We start from the raw sequence: 26,567 nt of genomic DNA, 5'->3' as shown, positions 1-26,567 counted from the left end.
CTCATATTGTTATTATCCACTACAAAATGCATTTGTTGCTCATTTTAATTGAGCTCCTAGCCTTTTCTTTCTTTTTTTCTTTTTCTTTCCTTTTGGGAAATTTTATACTATTACCATAAAATATCATTACTCATCAAACTAAGTGCTTACATTTTTGTTTTGTATCACAAACTTTCTTTCAATTTTGTAGTCCAATATACCCATTTTTTTGCTAATTAGTTAGGGGTTCTAACTAAACATTTGATAATAGGAACAAAAACAATATAAATATGAGGTTTTAGTATAGTGCACAATAGATATATATAATATAAATTATCAATGATTTTATTGGCAGCTACTATTAATTTATTTTATTATACAAAACTTATTACTCATCAACATTAGACATTTGCCTATGCTTAAGAAATTTTCTTTACATAGATAATTATAAAACTAATTATTCATACTTTTTTATTTTTACTACGTGGAGGTCTGGGATTTATTCTTCATGCTTATAAATTTATTACATTCTTCATTCATTTCTTTTCATCACCTCATTACTTCTCATACTTCGTTTACTCGGATACCATATTGAATTAAAAGAAAACGATTATTCATTATTGAATGTAAATGAATTCTCATTTTTGAATTAGAGCAATTGCTCTTTTTATATACAACATGTAGCTTTACAATACTGAGCTTAACAGACTGACTGAAATTAGTTACAGTGCGTTGTACAAAATGAATACAAACCAACCCAACTAATTAACATAACTAACAGCTCTTAACTAACACGAACATCACTTCTCATACTTGAACATGTTTTCAAATAAAATGTCACCTTGCCTTTCACATATGAATCCTATTATAATTTATTAATTATATTTAATATATTTGAGTTTTGTGGCTTATGTGGTGTTTTTGGACTAGTTTTGTACCACAGTAATTGTTTACCTTATACATATTAGGAATAGTAATGTGCCAATTTTGACAGTTTGTTTAGTAGTGTCTTTTAACACTAGGTTTTTTTCATGTTTTGTCACAATGGGTATTGCCCCTTTTGATGCTAGTTTTGTCTACCATTATTAATTTCAAAGACTTCAAAAAAAAAAAAGTTTTATTTTACCAATTTTTAGTTCACGTTGGTTTATTTCTTTTTTGAAAATATGTACAAATGAGTGAAAAAAATCCTATTTTATGAGGATGCCTTTTATAATTCTGATCCTGTGATTTTGACAAAAAAAAGATAATAATAATAAATAAATAAATAACAAAGTCTTCCCACTGATTAAGATATTTTACAGAAATTAAATAATGAGCCAATTATTTATATATGTTAAGCCCCAAAAATTGAACACTTTGTTTATGCCGACCACAAAAGTTGTTCTTCTTTATGCATGTGTTATAATGTTAAGTTTTGCTTTGACTTAGTGATTAGCAAAAGATATAATTAATTAATACATTGAAAAAAAAATTAAAAAAAAAGCAATCACAATATAAAATCGCTATTAAGGTTCATTAACTCTATCTTTGTTGAAATTAATCTTACAAATCATGTCATAGAGTTTAATTTATAGCTTTTACTCAATTCAAATTTGTAGCAAAATAGTTCATATAGATGAAATGTATACGAGTCATTATAAACTACAAAGTTTATATTTAAAAAAAATATATATCTATTAATTTTTAAAAAAATGTTGAACAATTTCTAAAATTAACAAGGAAAAATATTCCCTTTTCTTTTATTGAGGATTAAACATAGCTTTTGCTATAACTTAGATTTCCTTCTTTTTTTAATAACCGAAATCTACTATTTAAGACAAAATTGAATAGACAAACAAAACAAAAAGAGCTTTCAATTGAGTTGCTAGCTCTGATAGGTTAGAAATGGAATGGGCCTGGGCCTGGGCCTGAAAAACAAAACAAAAAGAGAACTTTTCGATTGAGTTGCTAGCTCTGATAGGTTAGAAATAGGGTGGGCCTGGGCCTGGGCCTGGGCCTGGGCCTGGAATTGATCTCTTCACAATAGTTTTTGGTAACCTTTTATCATTACTTAGACAAATTCCTTAGCTTAAAGCGTAAACTACAATTAAAGAAAAAAAAAAATCTATCTAAACACAACAAAATCCTATGACAAATCATTTAAGCAAATATATGAACTGATTTCCATGGTCCTAGATTAGATTTATTTAGTGATTTAACCAATAAAAGGGGGAATCAATCTAGGGACCACCACCAAAACCTATCCTATAAAGAAAAAGTTTGAATAAAAATAAGATAAAAGCAACTATTAAATACTCATTAGAAAACTATTAAAATACCATCACAGAAAAGTATAAAAAAAAAAAAAAAATCAAAGGAGCAATTTTTATTCATGGAGTGAAACATCATCATCATCATCATCCGCAACAAGATAAAGACAAAAGACTGGCAGAACGAAACATACGAAGAAACAAAAACAGTAGATGGAGACGAACAGCGCCCTTACATGATCACCGGAGCCTGAGGAGAAGAGTATCAGGTGTTATCAGGCTTCAAGTGTTCATATACAATCCAAAGCCTGGAGAATGTCCTTCTTCACGTCTTCGAAGTCTTCGACTCCAAAACTAAACCTCACCAAGTTATCCTTGATACCATACTTAAGCCTTTCTGACTCACTGAGGTCCCTGTTATTTAGCAAAGCAATTTTATCACTCTGCCTAGGCCTCACAGTAGCAATGATTAGAAAAGCTATCTAAAATCAATGTATCCAGAGTTCAAGGGTGTTTACCAGTATGACATAATTGCTGGTTGATCCACAATACTCTCACACCCACCAAAAGATGGGGCAATGTACGGAATTTTAAGTGCATCAACGAATTTTATGGTGGTATGTAAGTCGCCATCAATCTGCATAGTCAAGCAATACACCGATTCAGAATGAATATACCAATGATAAGAGGGTGTATAGAGCTCTTATCAAACTCACAAAAGAAAGCTAAATATATGAAAATTAGTCAGCAATGCTCACATCAAAACTGACGACACCACCAAAACCAGTCATTTGCCTCTTGGCAAGTTCATGCTCAGGATGGCTTTTCAAGCCAGGATAATAGACATGAGCCACCTGTCATAGATGTCGTGATACCATCAATTCACAATAAGTGATACTAACGAATAAGAAGACTTAAGTATTATTCATGTAAAGTAACCAAAAATTGTTGCATCCAGTACCTTAGGATGTGCCTCTAAAATTTCGGCCATCCTCGATGCTGTCGAATTCTGTTGCTGTACACGAAGATGCAATGTCTTCATGCCTCGAATGATTAGGTATGCAGCATTCTGCAGAGGAAAGTAGAGGTTAAATTGAATTTCATCCTAAAACAAGTTTCAGGGCATTTGCAAACAGTGACAAGTGAAAACAGCCCTAAAGAACATGAAATTCATCAAGTAACCTAACCTTCTGCAAAAACATCAAACAAATATTGAAATAAAGCACTACATGGTATCATTATATTATAAAGAGAACTCACCGGGTTGAGAGCACCACCCATGATATGATGCAAATTACGAATTTCTGAGATCAACTTAAGAGGACCACTAATGCATCCAGCAAGGACCTGGAATAAGATACAAGCTTGTTAGCACTCATTTCAATAATCAACAAATGATCATACTCTAATCTGTCATGGTTGACAAATACAAACTGACTTACATCATTGTGGCCGCCAATATATTTTGTAGCAGAGTGCACAACAAGATCAGCCCCAAGAGCAAGTGCCTTCTGGTTGATAGGAGTGGCAAAAGTACCATCTATACAAACCAATGCTCCTTTGCTGTGGCATAGCTTAGACACGAGCTCAATATCAACACACCTAAGGAATGGATTAGTAGGAGACTCGGTGAAGAACAAAGAAACCTGCATAAAGCGTAAAATGCCACTCACTTTAAATCCCCATGATTATCCCGGATAATACATAAAAACTAATTGAAAGCACTCAATTTCTACTGACCTTGTTCTTATCCAGTGCAGCCTCCAAAGCTCCAACATCTGCAGGATCAATTACCGTAGCCTACATATTGATTGATAACAAAAGTCAAGAACAAATCCACTACAAATAGTTCATCATTTCCAAATCGTGTATAACCCGTACCGATATTCCCATCTTGGGTAGAATAGTCTCAATGAAAATCCTAGTCTTCCTATAACAATCTGTGGTTGTTACAATATGCCCACCAGCTGGAACCAGTGCCATAAACAAGAGTGTGCTAGCGCACATCCCAGATGCCACTATCATGGTTGACTCAGCTCCCTCAAGCGCACTGATGAAAAAAGATAAAGACAATAATACACAGTGTAATTAGTATCCAAAATATTGAAGTACTGGAATCAGAAAAGGCATCAAAAAAAGTAGATGTATCATAATCAAACCTTATCTTCTCCTCAGCCACAACCGTCGTTGGGTTTCCATAGCGACCATATTCAAAACTTACAGCTCGTTTCTCCTGCCATAGCATTAAGAACATTAAGCCACCAAACCATTAAATATCCATTCAACAAAGAAAGATGCCCACTAATTACTCTTCTCTTATAAGCTACTAAATTTCAACCAAACGAAAATGGGGTTTCAGAAAATTTATCAATAAACCAAAAAACGATTTCAGTCCTAAAATCGAAACACAACTTAAGAGATTACCTTGAAATCAATGAGGTCGGCAGTTTTCTTGAAAAAATAAGCAGAAGTATTGACCACTGGGGTAGTAATTGCATCAGTAACTATGCCGCGACCCAATCGTTCCCCTTGAAAATTACAAGAACATAGATATGAAAATAATCAGAAGCTAAAAAACAAACATAATAATAATTTTTGAAAAAATTGCAGAAAACTTGAAGTTTTGATTTATATATACCAGCATGAATAGTGAGACTCCCATCGGAGCTCAAGAACGAGGACTCCTTCAAAGCAGGAAAGCCCTCGTCAACCGGTGGTAAGCCCCCATTTCCAGGGACCACCACATCATCACCGGACGCACCCTCCTCAACTGGCGCAACCGGAACAGCTGCGGTGGTGGCAGCAGAAGCCGCCGGCACCGCCGGAACACCGGAAGAGGAGTTGTTCGACCACGAAGCGGCGACGATCTGAGCAACGCCGATGTTGCTACAGTTCCTCCGTGCCTTGGTACTGAGCTGGCGCACGAAGTTAGGAGGAAACCTTAGGATCAGAGAAGAAAGGCCGTGAGAGCCGCGAGCCGAAGCCGATGGGTCTACACGCATTCGGAAGCGAGCCGAAGCCGGTTTTTCATGGCATGGAAAGCCGGTGAAGTCGGGATCTGAGCGACACTCGAAGGAGGAGGAGGAGGAGAAAGCCTTAGGACACGTGGAGACCGCCATAGCTGAGGTTCTCAACGATTTTTTCTCTCTCTTCTCAGATTTTTTGTGGTCTCTGCGATTTCAAAGAGAGGAGAAGACGAAGAAGAAGAAGAAGCAGTGTTCTTTGCCAGAAACCACTCCTTTTAAATAATAACAACCCCTATGCGATGTCGTTTTCTATTTTTGTATTTTCTGTTTATGTTTATTAATTAATAATAGAAAAAAAAAAACATAAATATATACTAGGGTTTTCTTTTTTTTTTTTTTTTTTTTTTTGAGGTAACACAAAATATATACGAGGGATATACGTGCTTTTTTTTTTTATTTATTTATTCTTTTGAAAGAGAGTTATAAGGTGCTTTTAGGATTCATCCAAAGGTATAATGCATTTTTTTATAGTTTTGGCTTCTACCAAAAAAATTGTCTTTTTTTCTGTTATTCAAAATATTTTAAATTTTGTTTAAATAATTTATTTTACACGCGTATAAAATAAAAAAATTACGTGTACAAACTCTGTATAACGCACAAGACCATAAAAAAATAGATATATGGTGCATCAATTTATCCAAGAGCAGATCCACGTAAAAATGAGAAAACAGTTGCCCCTAAAAAATTAGAAAAATAATATATATATTTTAATTAATTATGATATATATTTGTAATAAAATATGATATTTATAGATATAATATTAGTTTTAGTGCAATAATTAACCTACATTACAAATATATAAAATAGAGGTCGATTCAGTATTAATTTTATTTTAAGTTTAGTTTTGTCTTTATCTTAAAAACAAAATTAGGCCCACTAACTTTAAACTAGTTGGACTTGGTGGTGATGTGTGTCCTATGTAGTTTGAAAGAGTGAGGAGTGTAAAACCACATCTTGCTTAAGCTATTGGTTTGAAAGAAAGAGGTACTTAATTGAATCAAAGAGGGCTAACTTGGATACTTCAATTGGCATCTTCACCAACACTCAAATTAGTGTACACAATGATTGTTTAGTGATGAAATAAGTCTTAGAAAGCTCTCTAATTCTATGCTATCACCCTTGGACTTATATTTATGATTGTAAATTTCTATTGTAATTGGTTAGTCGATCTACTAGCTCTTTACCTAATCCAATTTCTAATAGGGAGTTTGAACTTGTTAGTTTGACAATTATTTTATTATCTAATATTAATAATTAATGAAATTATTTGATTTTCATTCATAAAAAATAAAATAGAAAGACAATAAAAATGAGATGTATATAAGAGTATCTTTAATGATGGAGTGTGTATATGTATTTTTTAGTTTATATTTATAAAATTAAAAATAACATCCCAACAATTAATTTAAGGTGTAATTTATTTTTTACAATTAATTACTAATATAGACTGCTTATGTGTACACTTTTGTACATGTGTTAAATTTATATTGGTACATCTAATATTATTATTTTAAAAGTATATAAATTATTTCAAAATTTATAATTTTTTATTTTTTTTAAATATTTTATTTATATTTTTATAATTTTATTTAATTTTATAGTGATTTTAAAAATAATTTTTAAATAATAATATTATGTAGACCAATATAAATGTGTCATGTGTACAAGAGTGTACACATAAGCAATCCATAATGACAGTTAACGAATGACATCTTAAATTTACTACTATTTCAATAGTTTAGAGGATTTTACCGTCAAAATTTGAGTTTGGATGGTTTTACTACAAAAAATTCTTAAAAGAATATGAAATGTGCACTTAGTGCAGATTAGATTGGATGATACCCCTAATTATTTAGTAAAAAATTAAAAAAGAAATGGTGGAAAAATTTATGTTGATTATTTCTAATACCATGGTCCATTTCTATAAATTTACCTAACAAATCACTTCATAATTGTATTACTAGGGTACCCTCTTCTAATTATTATTTTTATTAATTGAAAATAGGACTTTTTTTTTTATAAACTATATAGGCCCTCCTCTAAAACTTGTGAAGATCAAACTCAATATAAAATACTTTATTGACCAAGAAAAAAATCAATAGAGGAAGAAAAAATAAAGGCTAACAAATGTATCCAAAAGTGAGAAACACTAAAGGAACTTTTCTTCTTTCGTCATTTGGTTTTTTTACTGATTATTATTAAGACTAAGATGTTAGTTAGTTATTGGTTATAATTCTGTTAAGACAAGTTGTAGGTTGTTACAACTTGTCCACTAGGCTTCTTGATATTTAGTCTTCCTATTCAAGACTAACCCTATATAAATAGCTTGTTGTATCATTTCATTACTCACTTTTTCACTATAATAAAAATACAGTACAGAGGATTCACTCTGTTTTCTTCTTCTACCTTCTTTGAGTTCTTTATTTCTCATATGGTATCAGCAGACCACCTTGACCATCCTTCCATGGCGAGGCCTTCCACACGCTCCCAGGATGGTGTTCCTCCACCTGCAAATGAGCAAACCCAATCGGCTTCTCATCCCGATTCGACTTCCGCACCTCTCGCCAGCATCCCCATGGCTTCTCAACGAATTCCCCCTTCCAGATCCAGATCCAGATCGCAGAATGAGGAAGAAATCCTTGAACCTGTCCACTCTTCTCCAGCTCCTCCCAATGACAACATCTCCCAACCTGTTCGTCGATCCCTTCAAGATCGATTAGCTCATGAAGATGTTACCAGTCCATTTTTTCTCAGCACAGCCGATCATCCAGGGCTAGTTCTTGTCTCTACCATTCTCAATGGCGCCAACTACCAGTCTTGGAAAAGGGCTATAACTATGGCGTTCACAGCCAAGAACAAATCCGCTTTTATTGACGGCACTCTTCCTCGACCTGCAGCTGGTAACCCCCTTCTTAACTCTTGGAATCGTTGTAATAACATGGTAATGTCTTGGCTCATGAACTCTGTATCTCCTGAAATAGGACAAAGTATCATGTATTTTGATCTTGCTACAGAAATGTGGCATGACCTTCAAGAAAGATTCAATGAAGGCAATGGCCCTAGAATCTTTCAGCTGCAAACACAACTCACCCGTTTGCAGCAAGGTGACCAATCCGTCACCACATACTTCACAAAGCTCAAATCCATTTGGGATGAGCTAAAAGAATTTCAACCTAATGCTGCCTGTTCTTGTGGTGCCATGAAGGTATTTCTCACTTACTACAACCAAAACAAGGTTTTACAATTTCTAACCGGCCTCAATGAATCATATGCCTCGGTTAGGGCTCAAATCCTTCTCAATGAACCCATCCCTAATCTTTCTAGGGTATTCTCCATGATAGTTCAAGAAGAAAGGCAAAGAACACTTGGTTCATCCGATGTTTCCTCTCTTGCCTCATCGGTTCGACCATCATCTTCCACTAATCCCTCTCGTGGCAAGAAACCCCGACCTTCTTGCACTAATTGTGGAAAACCAGGGCATTATGTGGACAAATGCTACTTTCTTCATGGGTTTCCACCCGGCTATGGCGACAAGAAAAAGAATGACAAAGCCAAAGCTACTGCCAACAATGTGGCTGCTTCATCTACCTCCGATGTTGCCCCAAATCACCCTCAAATTGATCTTTCGAGCCAATGCCAGCAGCTGATTTCCCTCCTCAGCCAGCAGCTCAGTCACGGCTCCACCCGAGAAGAACCAAACAACAATGCAGCAGCTTCTAACATGGCTGGTAACACCTCTTTTGTTCAAAAATTATCTTGGATAGTTGATAGTGGAGCTACACATCACATGTGCTCCACCAAGTCTTATTTTTCCAAGTTTACTAACAATACTTTTCCATCTAAAGTATTACTTCCAAATGGCAGCCACATCCCCGTTCAAGGAATTGGGACTGTCCAAATAAACTCACAATTAACAATTCATAATGTGTTATTTGTTCCTACATTTCACATTAATTTGTTTTCCATTCCAACATTTCTTCAAAATCCCACTAATATGGTTTTTTTCAACCATGATTTATGTCTTCTACAGGCTCATTCTCCGAGTGTGGTGATTGGGACAGCTAGGAGGCTTGGACAACTCTTTGTTCTTCTCCAAGATTCCCTTCCACTAGCTAGTTCTACTTGTATTTCTGTTTTTACAAATAATGGAGACCATTGGCATAAACGTCTTGGTCATCCCTCTATGTACATCTCTAACAATTTCAATAAAGATCATGGTTTTGATTCACATATCTCTAAGAACCATTTTTGTCACATTTGCCATCTTGCAAAACAAAAACGGCTTCCTTTTATATCAAACAACAACTTTGTTGAAAATACATTTGATCTTATCCACATGGATATTTGGGGCCCTTTCAACATTATAAGTATTGAAGGTTATAAATACTTCCTTACAATTGTTGACGACAAGTCTAGATTCACATGGACTTATATGTTAAAAACTAAAGCCGAAGTACAAACCATCATCCCCATGTTCTATAATATGGCATGTACACAATATTCTAAGCCTATCAAGGCCATTAGATCCGATAATGCTAAAGAGTTCAATATGCAATCTTTTTATGCATCTAAAGGCATTCACCATTACCATTCATGTGTTGAAAGACCACAACAAAATTCCGTCGTGGAAAGAAAACACCAACACATCTTAAACATTGCAAGAGCTCTTTGTTTTCAATCTAATTTGCCTCTCTCATATTGGCCTTACCTCATCTATACTGCCACCTATCTCATGAATAGGACCCCCTCACAACTACTTCAAGGCCATACATCTTATGAGATCTTGCATAATAAACCCCCCATGTATGACCATCTTCGATCATTTGGTTGCCTTGCATATGCATCTACACTTCCCTCTAGTAGACATAAATTCTCTCCTAGAAGCCGTGCTTCCATCTTTATTGGATACCCGCAAGGCATGAAAGCCTACACATTACTCGATATTGAAACAAATCAAATATACCACTCTCGCGATGTAATATTTCATGAAGACATCTTTCCCTTCACCGGTCATACATCTTCTCACAAGATAAATACCTTTTTTAATTCATTCATCAAACCTGTGTTTGAACCTGTCCAAAAACATCATGCTGCTGCCACCTCCCAGCAGCCATATCGTGTTGACAATTCCTCAACACATTCTGGTGTCAATCCCACACCAATATCTCCCACAAGTGATAATCAATCACCCCCCATTTCACTTGTCCCCTCCAAGGACCATAACCCACTACCTGCTGCCGATATCACCCCAGCAACATCACCAAAAACCAGCTCACAACCTGGTTTTTTTTCACAAACAGCCCCACAAACTGGTGTTAATCCAACACCAACTTCAGTTTCTACTCTCACAACTGATACCACCAATTCAATTCCACAATCTTTGCCTCTATCCAAAGCTGGCAGACCCGTGATTAAACCAAAATACTTAACAGATTATATCTGTCATACAACCTCCACAGCTTTTCCAATTGATAAATTCATTTCCTATGCTAAGCTCAGCCCTCACTTTCGAGCTGCTGTCCTTGCAGCTTATTCTCATGTTGAGCCTAAATCATATTCTGAAGCCTCACAATTCAAACATTGGCTTCAAGCAATGGATATTGAAACCAATGCATTGGAAAAAAATAATACATGGACTGTCACCAAGTTACCTCCTGGCCACAAGGCCATTGGTTGCAAATGGGTATACAAAGTAAAGTACAATGAATTCGGTGAAGTTGTTCGCTTCAAAGCTCGACTTGTAGCTAAAGGATTCAATCAAAAACAAGGCATAGACTATGATCAAACCTATGCTCCCGTGGCTAAGTTCAATACACTCAAAGTTTTCCTTGCACTAGTTGCCATGAATAATTGGGATGTCCACCAAATTGACATCAATAACGCTTTCTTACATGGCGACCTCCATGAAGAGGTCTACATGAAACTCCCTCCGGGATACAACGCTCCTCCCGACTCAGTTTGCAAACTCAATAAGAGTATATATGGGCTTAAACAAGCCTCTCGACAATGGTACGAGAAACTAAGTACCACATTAAAAGCTGAAGGATTTCGTCAATCCCTTTCAGATAATTCATTATTCATCAAACAAACACCCACCCTTACTCTTGCTGTCCTAATTTACGTCGATGACATAATAGTAGCTAGCAATAACAAACTAGCTATAACTCATTTCAAACAATTCTTGGACAACAAGTTCTCCCTTAAAGATATAGGGCCACTCAAGTTCTTTCTCGGCTTGGAAATTGGGCGAACAAAACATGGGATTTCCATTTCCCAAAGACCGTTCACCTTACAACTCCTTGCTGACACAGGTTATCTTGGTGCTAAACCGGCTTCCACTCCAATGGAAATAAACCTTAAACTCAGCAAAGACAAAGGGAACCTCCTTCCCGACCCTACTATATATCGAAGCTTAATCGGCAAATTAATATACCTCACCATCACGAGGCCCGATATTTCCTATGCCGTTAATCATCTAAGCCAATTCTTAACATGCCCGCGAGTGCCCCATCTACACGCTACCCATCGAATCTTACAATATCTCAAGCGCACTCCCGGACAAGGCCTTTTTTATCCATCAAACACCACCCCACATGTTTCAGCATTTGCTGAAACTAGCTTATCATCAACAAATGTTCAACTCTCCTTTTTTGCAGACGCTGATTGGGGATCATGTCAAGACACACGTAGATCCATCTCCGGCTACTGTGTCTTCCTTGGCCAAGCTCTCGTTTCTTGGAAATCAAAAAAACAACAAGTTGTTTCTCGATCATCTGCTGAAGCCGAATACCGCGCCATGGCCAATGCCACTTCCGAAGTAACTTGGATTGTAGCTCTCCTCAAAGATTTTGGCATATCACTCACCAAACCTGCGTCTCTATACTGTGACAACACTGCTGCCATCCACATCAGCGAAAACCCGGTCTATCATGAACGCACCAAACATGTAGAAATTGATTGCCACTTTATCCGCGAGAAGATTCAGCAAGGAACACTCAAGTTACTTCATGTCCCATCAAAAAACAATTTGGCCGACATCTTCACCAAAGCTCTTCTCCCCTCATCATTTAATTATATTGTATCCAAGATGGGTGTATCTGATATATACAATCCATCTTGAAGGGGGCTATTAAGACTAAGATGTTAGTTAGTTATTGGTTATAATTCTGTTAAGACAAGTTGTAGGTTGTTACAACTTGTCCACTAGGCTTCTTGATATTTAGTCTTCCTATTCAAGACTAACCCTATATAAATAGCTTGTTGTATCATTTCATTACTCACTTTTTCACTATAATAAAAATACAGTACAGAGGATTCACTCTGTTTTCTTCTTCTACCTTCTTTGAGTTCTTTATTTCTCATAATTATCAAGTTGTTGCTTTGATTGTTAGTGCTCATAATGTTTTTTCCTGAAAATTTTACAATGTTTTTCTATAACTTATTAGTAGCTTAGATGTTTTTAACTGTGTTAAGGTTATTTAAATTCCAAGAGCTAGCAATAGAGTTGATCACTATATTGGTGTCTAGGCAACCTTTATGGATGCTTTTGGATTAATTCTTCTTATGTTTGGTAGGAAGAAAAGAGAATGAGATAAAAAATTATAAAGAAGCAAAAGGAAAGTAATAATTCTTTCATTGTTTGGTAAGAAGGATAATTATTAATTTATAAAATTATTATATTATTTTTAATTGTAATTTAATGTTTTTGAATTTGTATAGATGAGTTATAATTAAATATAAAAGTATATAGACAACACAAGTATATAACATAACATTAAATAATTCCTTAATACTTATCTTATTGTAATAAGCACTATTAATATATGTGTGTTGAGCAAGTGGATGGGCATGTGGGTTGGGTTTCACTGTGGTTCCACCATATGGATTTATGTGCACCCGGGACCCAATGTGGTCCTATTATCCTATTCTTGTCAAACAAGATTTTTATTTTTTTTCTAATTTTTCTTATTATTTTTTTAATTTAAGTTTGATATATTAAAATAACAACTACACCAATTGGTTGTTATAAATCAAGTTCATCGGAATAGATGTGACATCAATATTATCAGTGATATCTAGTCTTAATTATAATAAAGGAATGAGATATCTTACAAAAATTACATCCCAACAATAATTTGGAAGAATTCAAACAAACAGTAATCTAGTTTTATTGAGATGATACTCTTGATAGCACTTATAACCACTTTGAAATCACTTTAGACTTAGGCATGTGCATAAATTAATCCAATTTAATGATAATCGACTGCCAAATATTGAATATCTAATTGTGATTGGATGTTATTTTTAAATATTCAATTGGATCGAATCGAATGGTAGATGGAGTGTCTAAAAATCTAATACATTCAACATCCAATCGAAATAATTAGTATTTTTATTTAGTTTAGATAAGTAATTATATTACATAACATCTATATGTATATATGAAAATTAACATTAAAATTCTGTTCTTTTTTTCTTAGATAGGATGGATCCAGTCTAATCTAATACATACTAGACTTAAAATATTGGATAGATCTGATCCGCTCCAAAAAAATACTAAGTATAAAATATTGGGTAAAGCCAAATTAAATTAATAAATATATAAGAAATACATTCAGTGAATATAACCGATCCAATTCAACATTTAATGAATGTTAGATTGATTAGATGACTAAAATTAACTGGATCGGATCAGATAGTAAAATTTAACATCCAATATATAATTGGATCGAATCTAAATAAACTTAAAAACACTAGATGTGATCCAATAAACAATACTATTCGCCAAAATCACAAATGAGTTGCCATTAGCAATGACAAAGCTCACAAGCTGCCACTTCTCTAAATGGGTATGTGAACATAAATTTGTTTGTAGCCACCCAAATAATATTTGAACAATGTTTCTTTATTCAATAGATCTTTCTTTCTATATCAATTTCATGGTCCAGTTGACAAAAAAAAAATCATTGTCTAGGAGTGGAGTTGGTTGTATGCCTTTACATATGCAATAAGAGAAGAGTGTTGTCCTTGTTAGTAGTTCTAGGCCCTAGTTTGTTACACTCATCCCATTTGCTTACCAAAAAGCAATCCACTAATATTTAAACACGTGTACACTCACACTCAAATCTTAGTTTTATTATTATTTGTTTAAAAGAATTGTTAAAAGTCGTGCTTAGCACCGTCCTCAATGACATACTGCTATTGATGTAATTAAGTATCGAATCTAATATAATTTAAGAAAATAACTATTAAGAAATATCGCTAACTAATCGTAAGACGCCACCTATAGAAGGTGTTGGGCACCACATGTGCCCAATAAAAATGCTTTTTTTTTTCTAATAATTAGTTCTATTATTTTATTTTATTTAAAATGAGTAATAATTAGGGGTGCTCATTAGGTGGGTTTTATGGGTTTCGAGTTTTTCTAGTTTGGGTTTCGGGTGTGTGGATTATGTGTACAGAACTCGTCCACGTGAGAAAACGGTTTTTAGGTTTCGGGTTTGGGTGGGCAAATGCAGGTTAGGATGGGATCCAGGTGGGTTAGGGCCAAGTTTTTTGGCTGGGTTGGGGCACTTTTTTTTTTTTTGAAAAAAAACATTTTTTTTTTACCATTCTCAAGCACCAGCGTCCCAGAGCTTTTGCTGCACATGTCGACCGAAAATCGAGGGGAAGAAGAACTAAAGAATAATAAATTCAAAAAAAAGAAATAAAAGGAAGAAGAAGAAGGAGAAGGAGAAAGACAATAGTAGAAACTGTTGCAGCAGGTTCATTCAACCTCATAGTTTGAAAATTTAACTATTGTGCAAGGTGCGTAAATGCACTATTAACAACTCCTTCAGTCATAGAGAACTTGTTATTCTTAGCCATTAGTAGTGATTTGATGGCGACCCATTAAATAACAAAGAAGAACTAACAACAAAACAAAACTATGTCACACAAACAATAATAAAACACTCAAACCATGTCATAGAGATGATGAGCATACATTTGTACACTCATTCCTAGTTAATTATTAGATGAATTAGTATTTATTTCTTAAAGTTCTGTATAGATTTGATTTGTTTTCTCTAAGTGTGCATGTTTTTGCTTAAAAGACAATTTTATGATGGATTGAGATCTTTAAGCTAATTTTTGATAATATTTTCTCTACTTTCTTGAAGAGCTTATGAAATCCAAAATGATAGAGCTAGTTCACAGCTTTTCAAAACAAAGGGTCTAATTGGTAAATTTTGCAAAACACAGGGTCCAAAATGGTAGCTACCCTATATTATTTGAAAATTTTACAATTCGCTTTCTAAAAGTGATGCATCGATGTACTTTTATTTTATTTCAACATCTAATAGACAGTCGTGTACATTATAGTTATTTAAGTCTCCCTGCAAAATTTTGAGAAATTTAGAAAATTTTAACACACTAAAATAAGATTTAAACTATTAGTTACACGCGTGACTTTTTTATTTTATACGCGTATGAAATAGTTAGTTTAAACATTACTTTTTATATTATAAATTATTCTGACTTTCTTAAAATTTTACAAGATGTCTTAAACAACTATAACATATAACAAAAATAAAAGCAAATTTTACAAAATAAATATGAGTACATGGATATATTTATTTTTAAAAAAATACATTGTAAAAATACTTTATAATATTTATCCAATTACTAAAACTCGAAAGTAAAAAATGATAGGAAGCTTCGTAATACTATGAGGGAAATTTGAGTTTCTATGCATTTTTTATACCTAAATTAATTATCTAAACTAATACTTATAACTCTTTAAAAAATAGGACTACTTTTACCTAAATCCCAAAATACCCCCCTCATTATTCTCAACCATTTCTCTCTCTTCCTCCTTTCTCTCTCAAATCAAACCCACCAAAACACACTGCCGATCCACCTCCCTTCCACCCAAAACCAACCATCGCAGAACGGCGAATGCCACCTCCGACCGAGACGCCGACGGAGAGCCAACCGAACCCACACCTCCACCACCTCCGACCCTCTCTGAAATCTGAAGAAAAACAAAAAAATTCTGAAACTTTTTTTTTTTTTTCCTGCGATTTGAGAGAGGGAAGAAGACAAAGGTCCGATGGTCGGACCTTGGGGGTCCGATGGTCGGACCTTGGGGGTCCGATGGTCGGACCCATCGGACCCCCGAGTCAGGCCATCGGACCTTTGAAATTTTTTTTTTTTTTTTTTTTTTTTTTTTTTGCGATTTTGGAGAGAGAGGAAGAAAGGGTCAGATGGTCGGACCTTCGGGTCCGATGGGTCCGATGGTCGGACCCATCGGACCGAAGGTCCGACCAGGACTTTAATTTTTTTTTTTTTTTTTTTTTTTTTTTTCTGCGATTTGAGAGAGAGGGGAAGAGAGAGGTGCGATGGTCGGACCTTGGGGTCCGATGGGTCGATTGGTCGGACCCCATCGGACCCATGGTCCGACCATCGGACTGGGGTGTGGGATTATTGGGGCCAAGCTAGATAGAGAGAGAAAGAGAGATAGTTTTAGTTTGGGGGTATTTTTGGGGTTTTGAAAAAAAAAGTATAGTTTTTTTAGGGTTTTAATTATTGGTTTATAAATCAAATTTTTTGATTTTCTAAGCATAGAAAATCAAATTTCCCTACTATGATTGGCAAATGGCTAATGAAAATTTCATTCTATTAAAAAAAAATGCTATTGAAAATAATTTTAATTAGTTCCCTTTAAAAGAAAAATAGTTGTTCTGTATATTTGAAGAAGAGAAGAATGGAAGGAAGCTTCGTAATACTATATTAAGGTGAAAAGAAGAAGATGAGAAAATTTTGCCTAAAATGGTGGTTTGTTGAAGGTCAAAGTCAACACCTCACACCCCTCATATATATATTAGAAAACCCCAGAACCGAAAATCCAACCTAAGCTTTCCTCCAAAAATAAAAATCCAACCTTTACCTAAGCCAAAGCCCTCTTCTCTGTCCGTCTCTCTCTCTCTCTCTCCTCCAATGGATTTTGAACCGAGGGCTTTGCTGTTGTTGCTATTGTTATCGTCTCTATAAATTCCCTGTCTTTGTTTTGGTTTGGTTTCGTTTTGTCTTATCCTTCATCTGAGATCGCAGTCGGAATTTCAATTTCAAGGAATAGGGATTTCCTTTTTCGCTTTTGGATTTGAGGTATGATGAATGTTCCAGTTTTGGGATTATTTAATTAGGGAAATGTATATTTTGATGCTGCTGATTCAATTAGGATTTAGATTTAGACATCCAAATATTTGGATTGCTAAAGCTTTGAACTTTGATGTTGTCACATATTTATCAAATTAAGTGTTTGTGCTTATATGGATTTTGTGTTTAATTATAATTAATGATCTAAACTTGTATATCGATTTTAATTGTTTTAATTTTCTATTTTTAGCACAAGTTCTTATTGGGTGGATTTTGATTTTATTCTAAATTTATTTGCAGGCTTCATTATATATTAATTGAAGTGTTTAATGTCTTACACCCTTGCAAATTAATGGTGTCTGCATTCATTGTCAATGAGTATTTGATTCCTCAAACTTGTGAACCAGTTTTCCCACTTGTGAAGAAATTAGAGCGAAAGATAAGTTTAGATATATTAGATTGTTTATGTTTGAATAATCCCATTGCTGGTTCATTTGGTTGAGTGAGAATATGTAAGGGATGATATCTGCTACAATATTGAAGATTGTGTCACCCTGTTTTAAACCTTCGGTTGAAGGGGATAGAGATAGTTCAGGTAAAGCCGGAGATGCAAATGGCAGGGTTGATGGTTTACTATGGTATAAAGACTCAGGACGACATGTTAATGGAGACTTCTCAATGGCAGTGGTTCAAGCAAATAATTTGTTGGAGGATCAAAGCCAACTTGAATCAGGACCGATGAGCTCGTTCGAGTCTGGCCCTCAAGGAACATTTGTTGGAATTTATGATGGGCATGGTGGTCCTGAAGCGTCTCGGTTTGTAAATGAACACCTGTTTAAACATATCAAAAGTATGTTCTTTTGTATCACACACTGTTAGTTTCTCTCATGTTTTGGTTCTCTCTTATTTAGATACCTAATTCATATTTTTACTGACTTCACAGCTATTCATGGTGCAGAATTCACATCAGAGAATCAAGGAATGTCTGCTGATGTTATTAGCAAAGCATTTTTGGCAACTGAAGAGGATTTTCTCTCTCTAGTTAAGAAGCAGTGGCAAATCAAACCACTGCTTGCTTCTGTTGGCTCATGTTGTTTGGTAGGCATAATATGTAGTGGGAAGCTATACATTGCAAATGCAGGAGATTCCAGAGTGGTGTTAGGAAAACTAGAAAAAGCTGTTAAGCAAGTCAAAGCTATTCAGCTTTCAGTTGAGCACAATGCAAGTTATGAATCTGTGAGAGATGAATTGCATTTGTTGCATCCCAATGATCCGCAGATTGTGGTTTTGAAGCACAAGGTTTGGCGAGTGAAGGGTATAATTCAGGTAAATTCGATATGTGCAAGCCTTGCTTTATTCGATATGCATTGCTTAAGCCCCCTTGACAAAGATGACACCTTAGCTTGATTTTATATTTGCAGATTTCAAGATCCATTGGTGATGCATATCTGAAAAAAGCAGAGTTCAATAGAGAACCTCTACTGTCAAAGTTTAGACTGTCCGAAACATTCCACAAGCCAATCCTTCAAGCTGAACCGGCAATATCAGTGCAAAAGCTTTTCCCTGAAGACAAGTTTCTTATATTTGCTTCAGATGGTCTATGGGAGCACTTGAGCAATCAAGAGGCAGTTGACATTGTCCATAGTTGTCCGCGAAATGTATGAGCAATCAATCCCTTTCGTCGATTTATTATGTTTTTTTCTAGATATCCATATTTTCACATGAATTATGTTTGAAACTTCACACAAACTATGCAGGGCATTGCAAAGAAACTCATTAAAACCGCCCTTCGGGAAGCAGCTAAGAAACGAGAAATGAGATACTCGGACTTGAAGAAGATTGACAGAGGGGTGAGGAGACATTTTCACGACGACATTACTGTAATAGTGTTGTTTCTTGATTCGCATCTGGTTAGTCGCAGCGTCTGGCGTGGACCTTTAATCTCAGTAAAAGCTGGTGGCTGAAACAATCATTCATCATCTTGTATCAAATCAAAGACAATTTTACAGGAATATTTCTTTTCTTTTTTATTATTTGTTTTTCTTTGATCTTTTAAATGTATAGCCATGATTTTTTAATTTGTTTCTGCATCTTGTGAAAACAAGACATTATGGTGATTACCACCACATAAATCTATCATTGAATTTATCTTCGCTCCTTTGTGTTTACTTCATTATATATTATTATACAAAAGTTAGGTTAATATATGCATTAATAATATTCAATTTTATAGATAACCATATTACATATAATTATAAGTCTATAACCATAGATTTAAATAATACATTTGTTGATTCAAACAGAAGAAGTCAAATAGAGAAAACGTACCTTAATCCATAGATAGTGATAATCTTAATTCATAGATAGCGATAATCTTAATTCATCTTGTAGAGGTAATCTTTGTGGTGATTTTAGGTAATGATCTTTCAAGAAAATAAGACTTAGGGTTTTCTAATTTTCAATAAAAATTTGGCTCTTGTTTCTTGGGACCACTACCTATTTATAATCTGGTTATTAATTTGAAATATTTCTTATTTAGCCCCTCAATAAATTATAAATATGGGTAAGTTGAAAAATATCACTTTTATTAATCAATTAATCAAATTTACCTCTAATTTTATATTTAATTAAAACATACCTCTTTTTATATGTATTGTACCCAAAATACCCTGACATAAGAGAGTCACATTAAGAGTATCTTGAAGTGACAGGGGCAAAATTGGTATAATGTTTTAAAAAAAAATGAAAATGATAGACTTTAAAAAAGAGAGTAAAAATAAAAGAGGATAATATAAAAAGGGTATAGAGTGTAATTTCCTCTTAGAAATATCGCTTAAGGTATCTACACGTTTAACACACTTTAATACCCAATCTCTCACAACTACTAAACTGATCACTTTATTTTGGGCTAAATTTCAAATACCAATACACTAATATACATATGAGTCCATATTGAGAATTTTAATCCAAAAACAGACCCTTAAAGCAATTGCAGTTGATAAATGTTTTCATTTATAATAAATGAATTGAATTATTGTGTATATAACTTATATATTATGTGTTGATAATATTAAGTAAATATTGAAAAATTCTCAAATTTAAAATTTTTGTTAATTAACCAAACAAAAATGTGAGTATAGATATTAAGAAGAATGAATTAGTAAGAGAAGAACACAATTTTTACGTGGTGGGGATTGTACAATAGCCACGAGTCATTGTATTAGGATGTTGTTTGTGTTAAGCCTTATAATGCATGTAAGGACATTTTAATTATTAAACAAAACGAAAAATTAAATGATAAATAAGCAAGAACTATTATGACAACATTGAAAGCCAGCATTACAAAGTTAGCTTGGAGACTAAAGTTTGAAGTCAGAGAGAGAGAGAGCCTAACAACTTTGATTCTACCCAAAGAAGCTTCGAGTCTAGAGAAATAAGCTTTGAACATCATAATAAGAGTGTAAAAAATAAACTAAATCAGCCTCCAATTTATAGGAAAAGAAAAGATGACTACATATTTAAAAGATTACAAACACTAGAATATATGTTGAGAATATTTATTTCGAGCCAATCTAAGATCATTAAATGATGTCACGCTTCTAATGAAGGGTTGAGATTGCTCATCTTGATCTTGAAATCATAATCATTAATTTAGTAGATCGAACTTAATTCTTTTGATCAATTTTTGATCAATTAAAATTTTAACATCATAATTTATATATTAATCATTAAATTATTATATTGAATTATCTTGAAAAGAAAAAGACAGATATTTTTTTGTAAAAGTTTATAATTTTGTAACATATAATGTGATATGATTTGAACTACAATTATTAAATTTAAAATCACATTGTATCGTGCGATCAGACAATTGCAAACTATAACTCACCAAGAAAAATTTAAAATTGTATTTTTATGCATTGTAGACGATTTGATAAATACTCCTAATTTTTTCTAAAAAAAAATATTAAAAAAAATAATAATTTATAATTATTATAAGAATTTGGACATTAGTGGGGGAGCTAGCGACCAAGTAGCATGATGAGTCATGATTTGTCTTGTCTCTATTATCAACCCCATTTCATTTTCTTTTCTTTTTCCTTCCTTTTCAAAAAAGATCCCTTTATGTATACTCTTTCTCTCTCGTTGCGCCACTTATTATTTTATCGTAGATTTTCTTTAAGTCAATATATCTTGTATTATTGTGTGGGAGAAATGTTAAAGGGTACTTGTACCTTCTTATGTATTAGGATTATTATTGGTTTAATTAAGTATCAGGTACTATATAGTTTAATATAATAATTTTTAGAGAGCATTGTTAGTTAATTGCAACGTGACATGTCGATAACGTACTAGACACTACTAGTGTCTAATAGCAATGCTCATTGTATTGTATTGGGTTCTAAACAAATTTGTTTTTCTTTCTCTTACCCTATATTTGGTATAAGGAAGGAAAATAGGAGAGAAAGGAAATAGGAATGAAAAAAAAATTAAAAAGAATATATATTTCTTTAGAATTATTTCATAGATATACAAAAATAATAAATTTTTTACATTTTTAAGTATTTAATGTTTTTTCTTTTACAAAAATACTGAGTTATTTTTTTTGTTATTTTTCAAAAAATTATTATTTTAACGTTGATGCTATTACGAGAAAACAACATAGTTTTTTTTGGGTTAATTTCACAAATGCACAAAAACAACAAAAATATAGTTTCACGGAATTTTAAATATTTTTACGATTTTTTTAATTTTATTTACATAAAATACGGTCTTTTTATGTTAAAATTTTGTTCATTTGTTGTTAATTTTTTGTTATTTATATGTTATTTTTTGTTGTTATTTTTATGTTGTTTTCTTGTTGATTTTATGTTGTTTTCGTGTTATTTTTTGAAAAACCGTAGAAATGTAAAAAAACATTCTTTGAACATAAAAATGTAAATATTTTACAAAAAAAATAGAGACTTATGTAATTATTATTTTTTTTTTGTCATTTTGTCCTGTATTCCTCCACCTCCAAAAAAGAATAATAAAAAAAAAAACAAGAAAATGTAAATTTTCTTTCAGTCCTTTTCTTTTCTTTTTCTATTATTTTCTTTCTTGTCATTTTCTATTTATTTTCTTAAAAGAAGAGTCTTTTTCTCAATCTCACTTTCCTACTAAAATATAAAAGGAGGAAATTATACTCTATACCCATTTTATATTGTCCTCTTTTATTTTTACTCTCTTTTTTAAAGTCTATCATTTTTACCTCTTTTTTTAAATATTGTACCAATTTTGCCATTGTCACTTCAAGATACTCTCCATGTGACTCTCTTATATCAGGGTATTTTGAGTACAATACATATAAAAAGAGGTATGTTTCAAATAAATATAAAATTAGAGGTAAATTTGATTAATTGATCAATAAAAGGGGCATTTTTCAACTTACCCCAATATAAAGTGGGATCATTAAACCATTTGTCATAAGTGACAAATTCTATGGGCTTGAGCTTCCAAGTTTTAAATTTTGGAGTCTTTTTCTTTGTTTTCTCCAACTACATTTCGATGTTAAACTTCAAAATTCAAATGTCCACTCTGGATCATTATTTTTAAGGCATTATTTTTTGTAAGAAAATTATACTTTTACGTTTAAAGAATTTGTTTTACATTTTTACAGTTTTCTATAGTTACAACAAGAAAACTACATAAAAGTAATACGAAAATAACATCAAAACAACATCAAAAAATAACATACAGATAACAAAAAATCAACAACAAATTAACAAGAATTCAATATAAAAAAGACAGTATTTTCTGTAAATAAAATAAAAAAGAAATTGTAAAAATATTTAAAATTCCATGAAACCATATTTTTGTAATTTATTTTGTTGTTTTTGTGTATTTGTGAAATAATTCCAAAACAAAAGGTATTATCGAATTCTTCTTTTAAATGGATCAGTTAAACGGGCTTGAGATTGGGCCTGGGCTTTGATGTGTTGAAGGGCCCAACTCTATACCAAAGCCTGAAAATGCTGGGTTGTTGTTGTAACTCGTAAACCCTAAAGGACATTATAAATAGTGTTTTAAAACAGTTTTAAAGCTCATCAATGGCAGCTAGAATTAGGGTTTGTAAAAAACTCATACAAACACTACGAAGAAGCAGGTATTCTGTAAAATCATCAAAGATTTACTTTTTCTAACTAAATTATCAATAACATTACTCAACAAAGCTTTTTGTGTTGTGTTGTGTGTCTTCTTTTTTTGATATGGTGGTGCACTAGTACATAGGCTCCGTGTTCTTCATTATCGGTTTGCCTAATCTTTTTAAAGTGCAATAACAATGTTGGGATTCGCTTTGCAGCTTAACTTGATCATATTTTTGCTGCCTGTAATACCCTCACATCTACACTAACTCATTTTGATTTTGATTTTTAGATTGACAACTTTTTAGGGCAGATGTTCTGATTCAATTTTCTTTGGACAACATTACCATTCTTCTCTGTCATAACTTTGGCTTTGAAAATTAAGAGCTGTTTCAATGTGTTTTCAAAAAACTGTTTTTAATTTATTTGGCCAAACACTCACTGAAAATAGTTTTGAAGTTATTAAACCAAAAAACTCCTTAGCTCTATTGTTTTGAATTTTGATCTTAAAATTTGTATTGCCTTAGGAAAGAGTTACCAAATTGTTGCCATTTCTTTAGTTTATTGAAATTTTAGGTATCCTGTGTTTCCTTCTATAATTTCTATCTGATATGATTCTTAATTGATTTAATGAAAAAAGTTAATTTTTGGTTCTCAAGAAAGAAGGTTGGCCAATTTATTTTGAATTGGCAAGTTGAAACTTTGAACTTGTGTGGAAATTGAGCATTTATTACTTAGTTGAACAAGCTATTGAGGTTTGAATATGTAAGAGAAAGAATACAATTGTTGCCTGTTTTCTTTCAGTGGGCATTTCATATTGACCTTATTTGTCTTGTGAGTTTAATAATCTAAAATCTAAAAGATTGGTAAAAATGTTGGGGGCCTCACACTTATTCCTTCACATTTATTTGATCTAAAAAACTAGTTCCTCTATAACATAGAGGTGGAAACTTTGATCATTATCAAAGATCAATCTAAAATTATACTGCCATTCAAGACTACTTAGTACACTAATCCGTTGAAAAACTATCAAAATTTTGAAAGTTATTTTAAATTCCACCTTGAGATAAAATAGAGAGTTTCCTTGTGATTTGTCAACTCTTTCTCCATAGGAAATGATCTTAATCTACATTTGTTATATTTGTTATGAGTAATGAAGTTGCGCACAAAATTTACACCAAAGTATTCCACTAGTGTGCATAATTTAAGAGCACATATATGCCATGTGGCATTGTTTCTTTTGGTGGACATATATATTTTTTACCTAATTATTAATTAGTATTTTTATCTTTCAAACTTTGAGATATATCACAATTTTTTTATATAAATTTTTTTTTAAGTTTATTAAAATTATTGAATTCAAGACTTTTATATAATTTAATTCAATAAAATTGTCTCTCAAAACATTTTAATATTGCTCCCTCAATTTTCATCTATGTTAGCCTTTTATTAGTAAAATTGGATGGAAATTATTGAATCTAATAATCTCTTTTTTTTGGGAAGTTTTTAAACTCCTGAAAAATTCAGATAACATAATTTAGTAAATGTCAAAATTCAAGAAACAAAAATACTAATTAATATTATTTTGTTGTTTTTGTTAATCTCAGGAATAGTACTAACTACCAATAAAGAGACCTTAGCATAACATTATGGCATGTAGTGTGTGCTGTGTTTTTAGCTTAGCTCCACCAAAACATGACCATTAACCAATACCACATGTTTTTTCTTCCAAGAATATTTTCAAAGTAACTCAGAATTGTTTATTTACCTTATTCTTATAATTCATAACAAAAGTGACATATGAATCCATAACAGTAGTGAGTTCAAACTTCTCCATTTAGTGTCCATGTCTTCTTATCTGAGTGCATTGAATATGGCACAGTTGGGTGCAGGGTATACTCTTTAAGACCCATGTGAAGTTCATACACTGAAATAAATGTTCATGTGCAAAAATGAGAAGATTATTAACATAAAAGAAAAAGAAAAAGAAAAAGAAAAAGAAAAAGAACAAGCTTAAATGTGGCTAAAATTTCACCATGGCTATTTAGGCTTTCAACACAGCCTGGCTGGCTTCATTTATTAAAGGAAATTTTTTTCTTTCTTTATATGTTGAGAACAATATCATCTGCCATTACTGATTATTTAGAACTAATATTATGAAATTATGACATATTTGAATAGGGACGGCACTGAAATTTAGTGAGATATAGGAAAAAAATTATTTTTGAGCTCCTATTAAAAAAAATGTGTTAGTTTTTAAAATTAGTAAGAAAAATACATAATTTTACAAGGGAGTTTTTTTTGGTCCTTGGGCTAGGGCTAGGCAGGCCCTAGGTACAGACCTAGTCTATTTAGGGATATGTTGAAAAATACCTCTTTTATTTGTCAATTAACTAAATCTACCCATATTTTATATTTAATTGAAACATACCTCTTTTTATATATATTATACCCAAAATACCTTTACATAAAGGAGTCACATGGAGAGTATATTGAAGTGACAAGAATAAAATTGGTAAAATGTTTATAAAAAGAGGTAAAAATAATATACTTTAAAAAAGAAGATAAAAATAAAAAAGGACAATATAAAAAAAGTATAGAGTGTAATTTCCCCGTCTATTTATGTCCAAAAACAATTGTAAAGGTTTTTGGTGTGGGAGGAGGATACTTCTAATGCCTACACAAGTAAACATAAGTAATAATGTAATATTTAGTAATAATCAAAATTTACTTTTTACAAGTAAACTTTCACATTCCAATATATATTTTTATAATTTTTTATAAAATACAACCTGAAAACAACAAAAAAATCATATGAAAGTAAGTAATATAAAAACATTAAAAAATTATATTTTTTATAAATAAAATTTTGACAACCGTAAAAATATTTAAAATTATGTACAACCATAATTTTGTATTTTTTTTTTTTGTTATTTTTGTATATTTTTAAAATAATCACGAAGAAAAAGGATAAAAATTCTACCGACAGCCTAGCTAATGAGTGTATATTTTGAAAGAAAAGAAAATGAAAAAGTATGATTGACCA

General features: G+C 32.6%; 3 protein-coding genes across 4 annotated transcripts; 2 read left to right on the top strand and 1 right to left on the bottom strand.

The window, feature by feature from the left end:
• Positions 1 to 2,322: 2,322 nt before the first annotated feature.
• LOC115698867 (cystathionine gamma-synthase 1, chloroplastic) lies at positions 2,323 to 5,619 on the bottom strand. Its single transcript, XM_030626074.2, has 11 exons — positions 4,870 to 5,619; positions 4,656 to 4,759; positions 4,391 to 4,464; positions 4,113 to 4,281; positions 3,972 to 4,031; positions 3,674 to 3,877; positions 3,492 to 3,578; positions 3,193 to 3,300; positions 2,990 to 3,085; positions 2,750 to 2,868; positions 2,323 to 2,645 (listed from the first exon to the last, which is right to left on the bottom strand). Exons 1-11 carry the CDS (start codon positions 5,348 to 5,350, stop codon positions 2,522 to 2,524), a joined length of 1,626 nt encoding a protein of 541 aa, XP_030481934.1. The 5' UTR covers positions 5,351 to 5,619; the 3' UTR covers positions 2,323 to 2,521.
• A 1,852-nt stretch (positions 5,620 to 7,471) lies between these two features.
• On the top strand, positions 7,472 to 9,490 carry LOC115725716 (uncharacterized). Its single transcript, XM_030655313.2, has 2 exons — positions 7,472 to 8,986; positions 9,289 to 9,490. Exons 1-2 carry the CDS (start codon positions 7,690 to 7,692, stop codon positions 9,321 to 9,323), a joined length of 1,332 nt encoding a protein of 443 aa, XP_030511173.2. The 5' UTR covers positions 7,472 to 7,689; the 3' UTR covers positions 9,324 to 9,490.
• Positions 9,491 to 16,918: 7,428 nt separating this feature from the next.
• Positions 16,919 to 19,549, top strand: LOC115700505 (probable protein phosphatase 2C 38). Of its 2 annotated transcripts, none has more exons than XM_030628049.2 (5): positions 16,919 to 17,405; positions 17,697 to 18,246; positions 18,340 to 18,722; positions 18,818 to 19,054; positions 19,154 to 19,549. In XM_030628049.2, the coding sequence occupies exons 2-5, from the start codon at positions 17,916 to 17,918 to the stop codon at positions 19,358 to 19,360; spliced, it is 1,158 nt and encodes a 385-aa protein (XP_030483909.1). In that variant the 5' UTR covers positions 16,919 to 17,405; positions 17,697 to 17,915; the 3' UTR covers positions 19,361 to 19,549. The 2 variants fall into 2 exon arrangements, with proteins under 2 accessions (XP_030483909.1, XP_030483910.1); XM_030628050.2 differs by having other exon boundaries at positions 16,959 to 17,405; positions 18,355 to 18,722.
• The last annotated feature ends 7,018 nt before the right edge of the window (positions 19,550 to 26,567 follow it).

The sequence above is a fragment of the Cannabis sativa genome, chromosome 8 (genome assembly GCF_029168945.1).
Source record: "Cannabis sativa cultivar Pink pepper isolate KNU-18-1 chromosome 8, ASM2916894v1, whole genome shotgun sequence".
Taxonomy (NCBI): domain Eukaryota; kingdom Viridiplantae; phylum Streptophyta; class Magnoliopsida; order Rosales; family Cannabaceae; genus Cannabis; species Cannabis sativa.
Note: the sequence above shows the minus strand (reverse complement) of the source record. Positions and strands in the feature narration are given on the sequence as shown.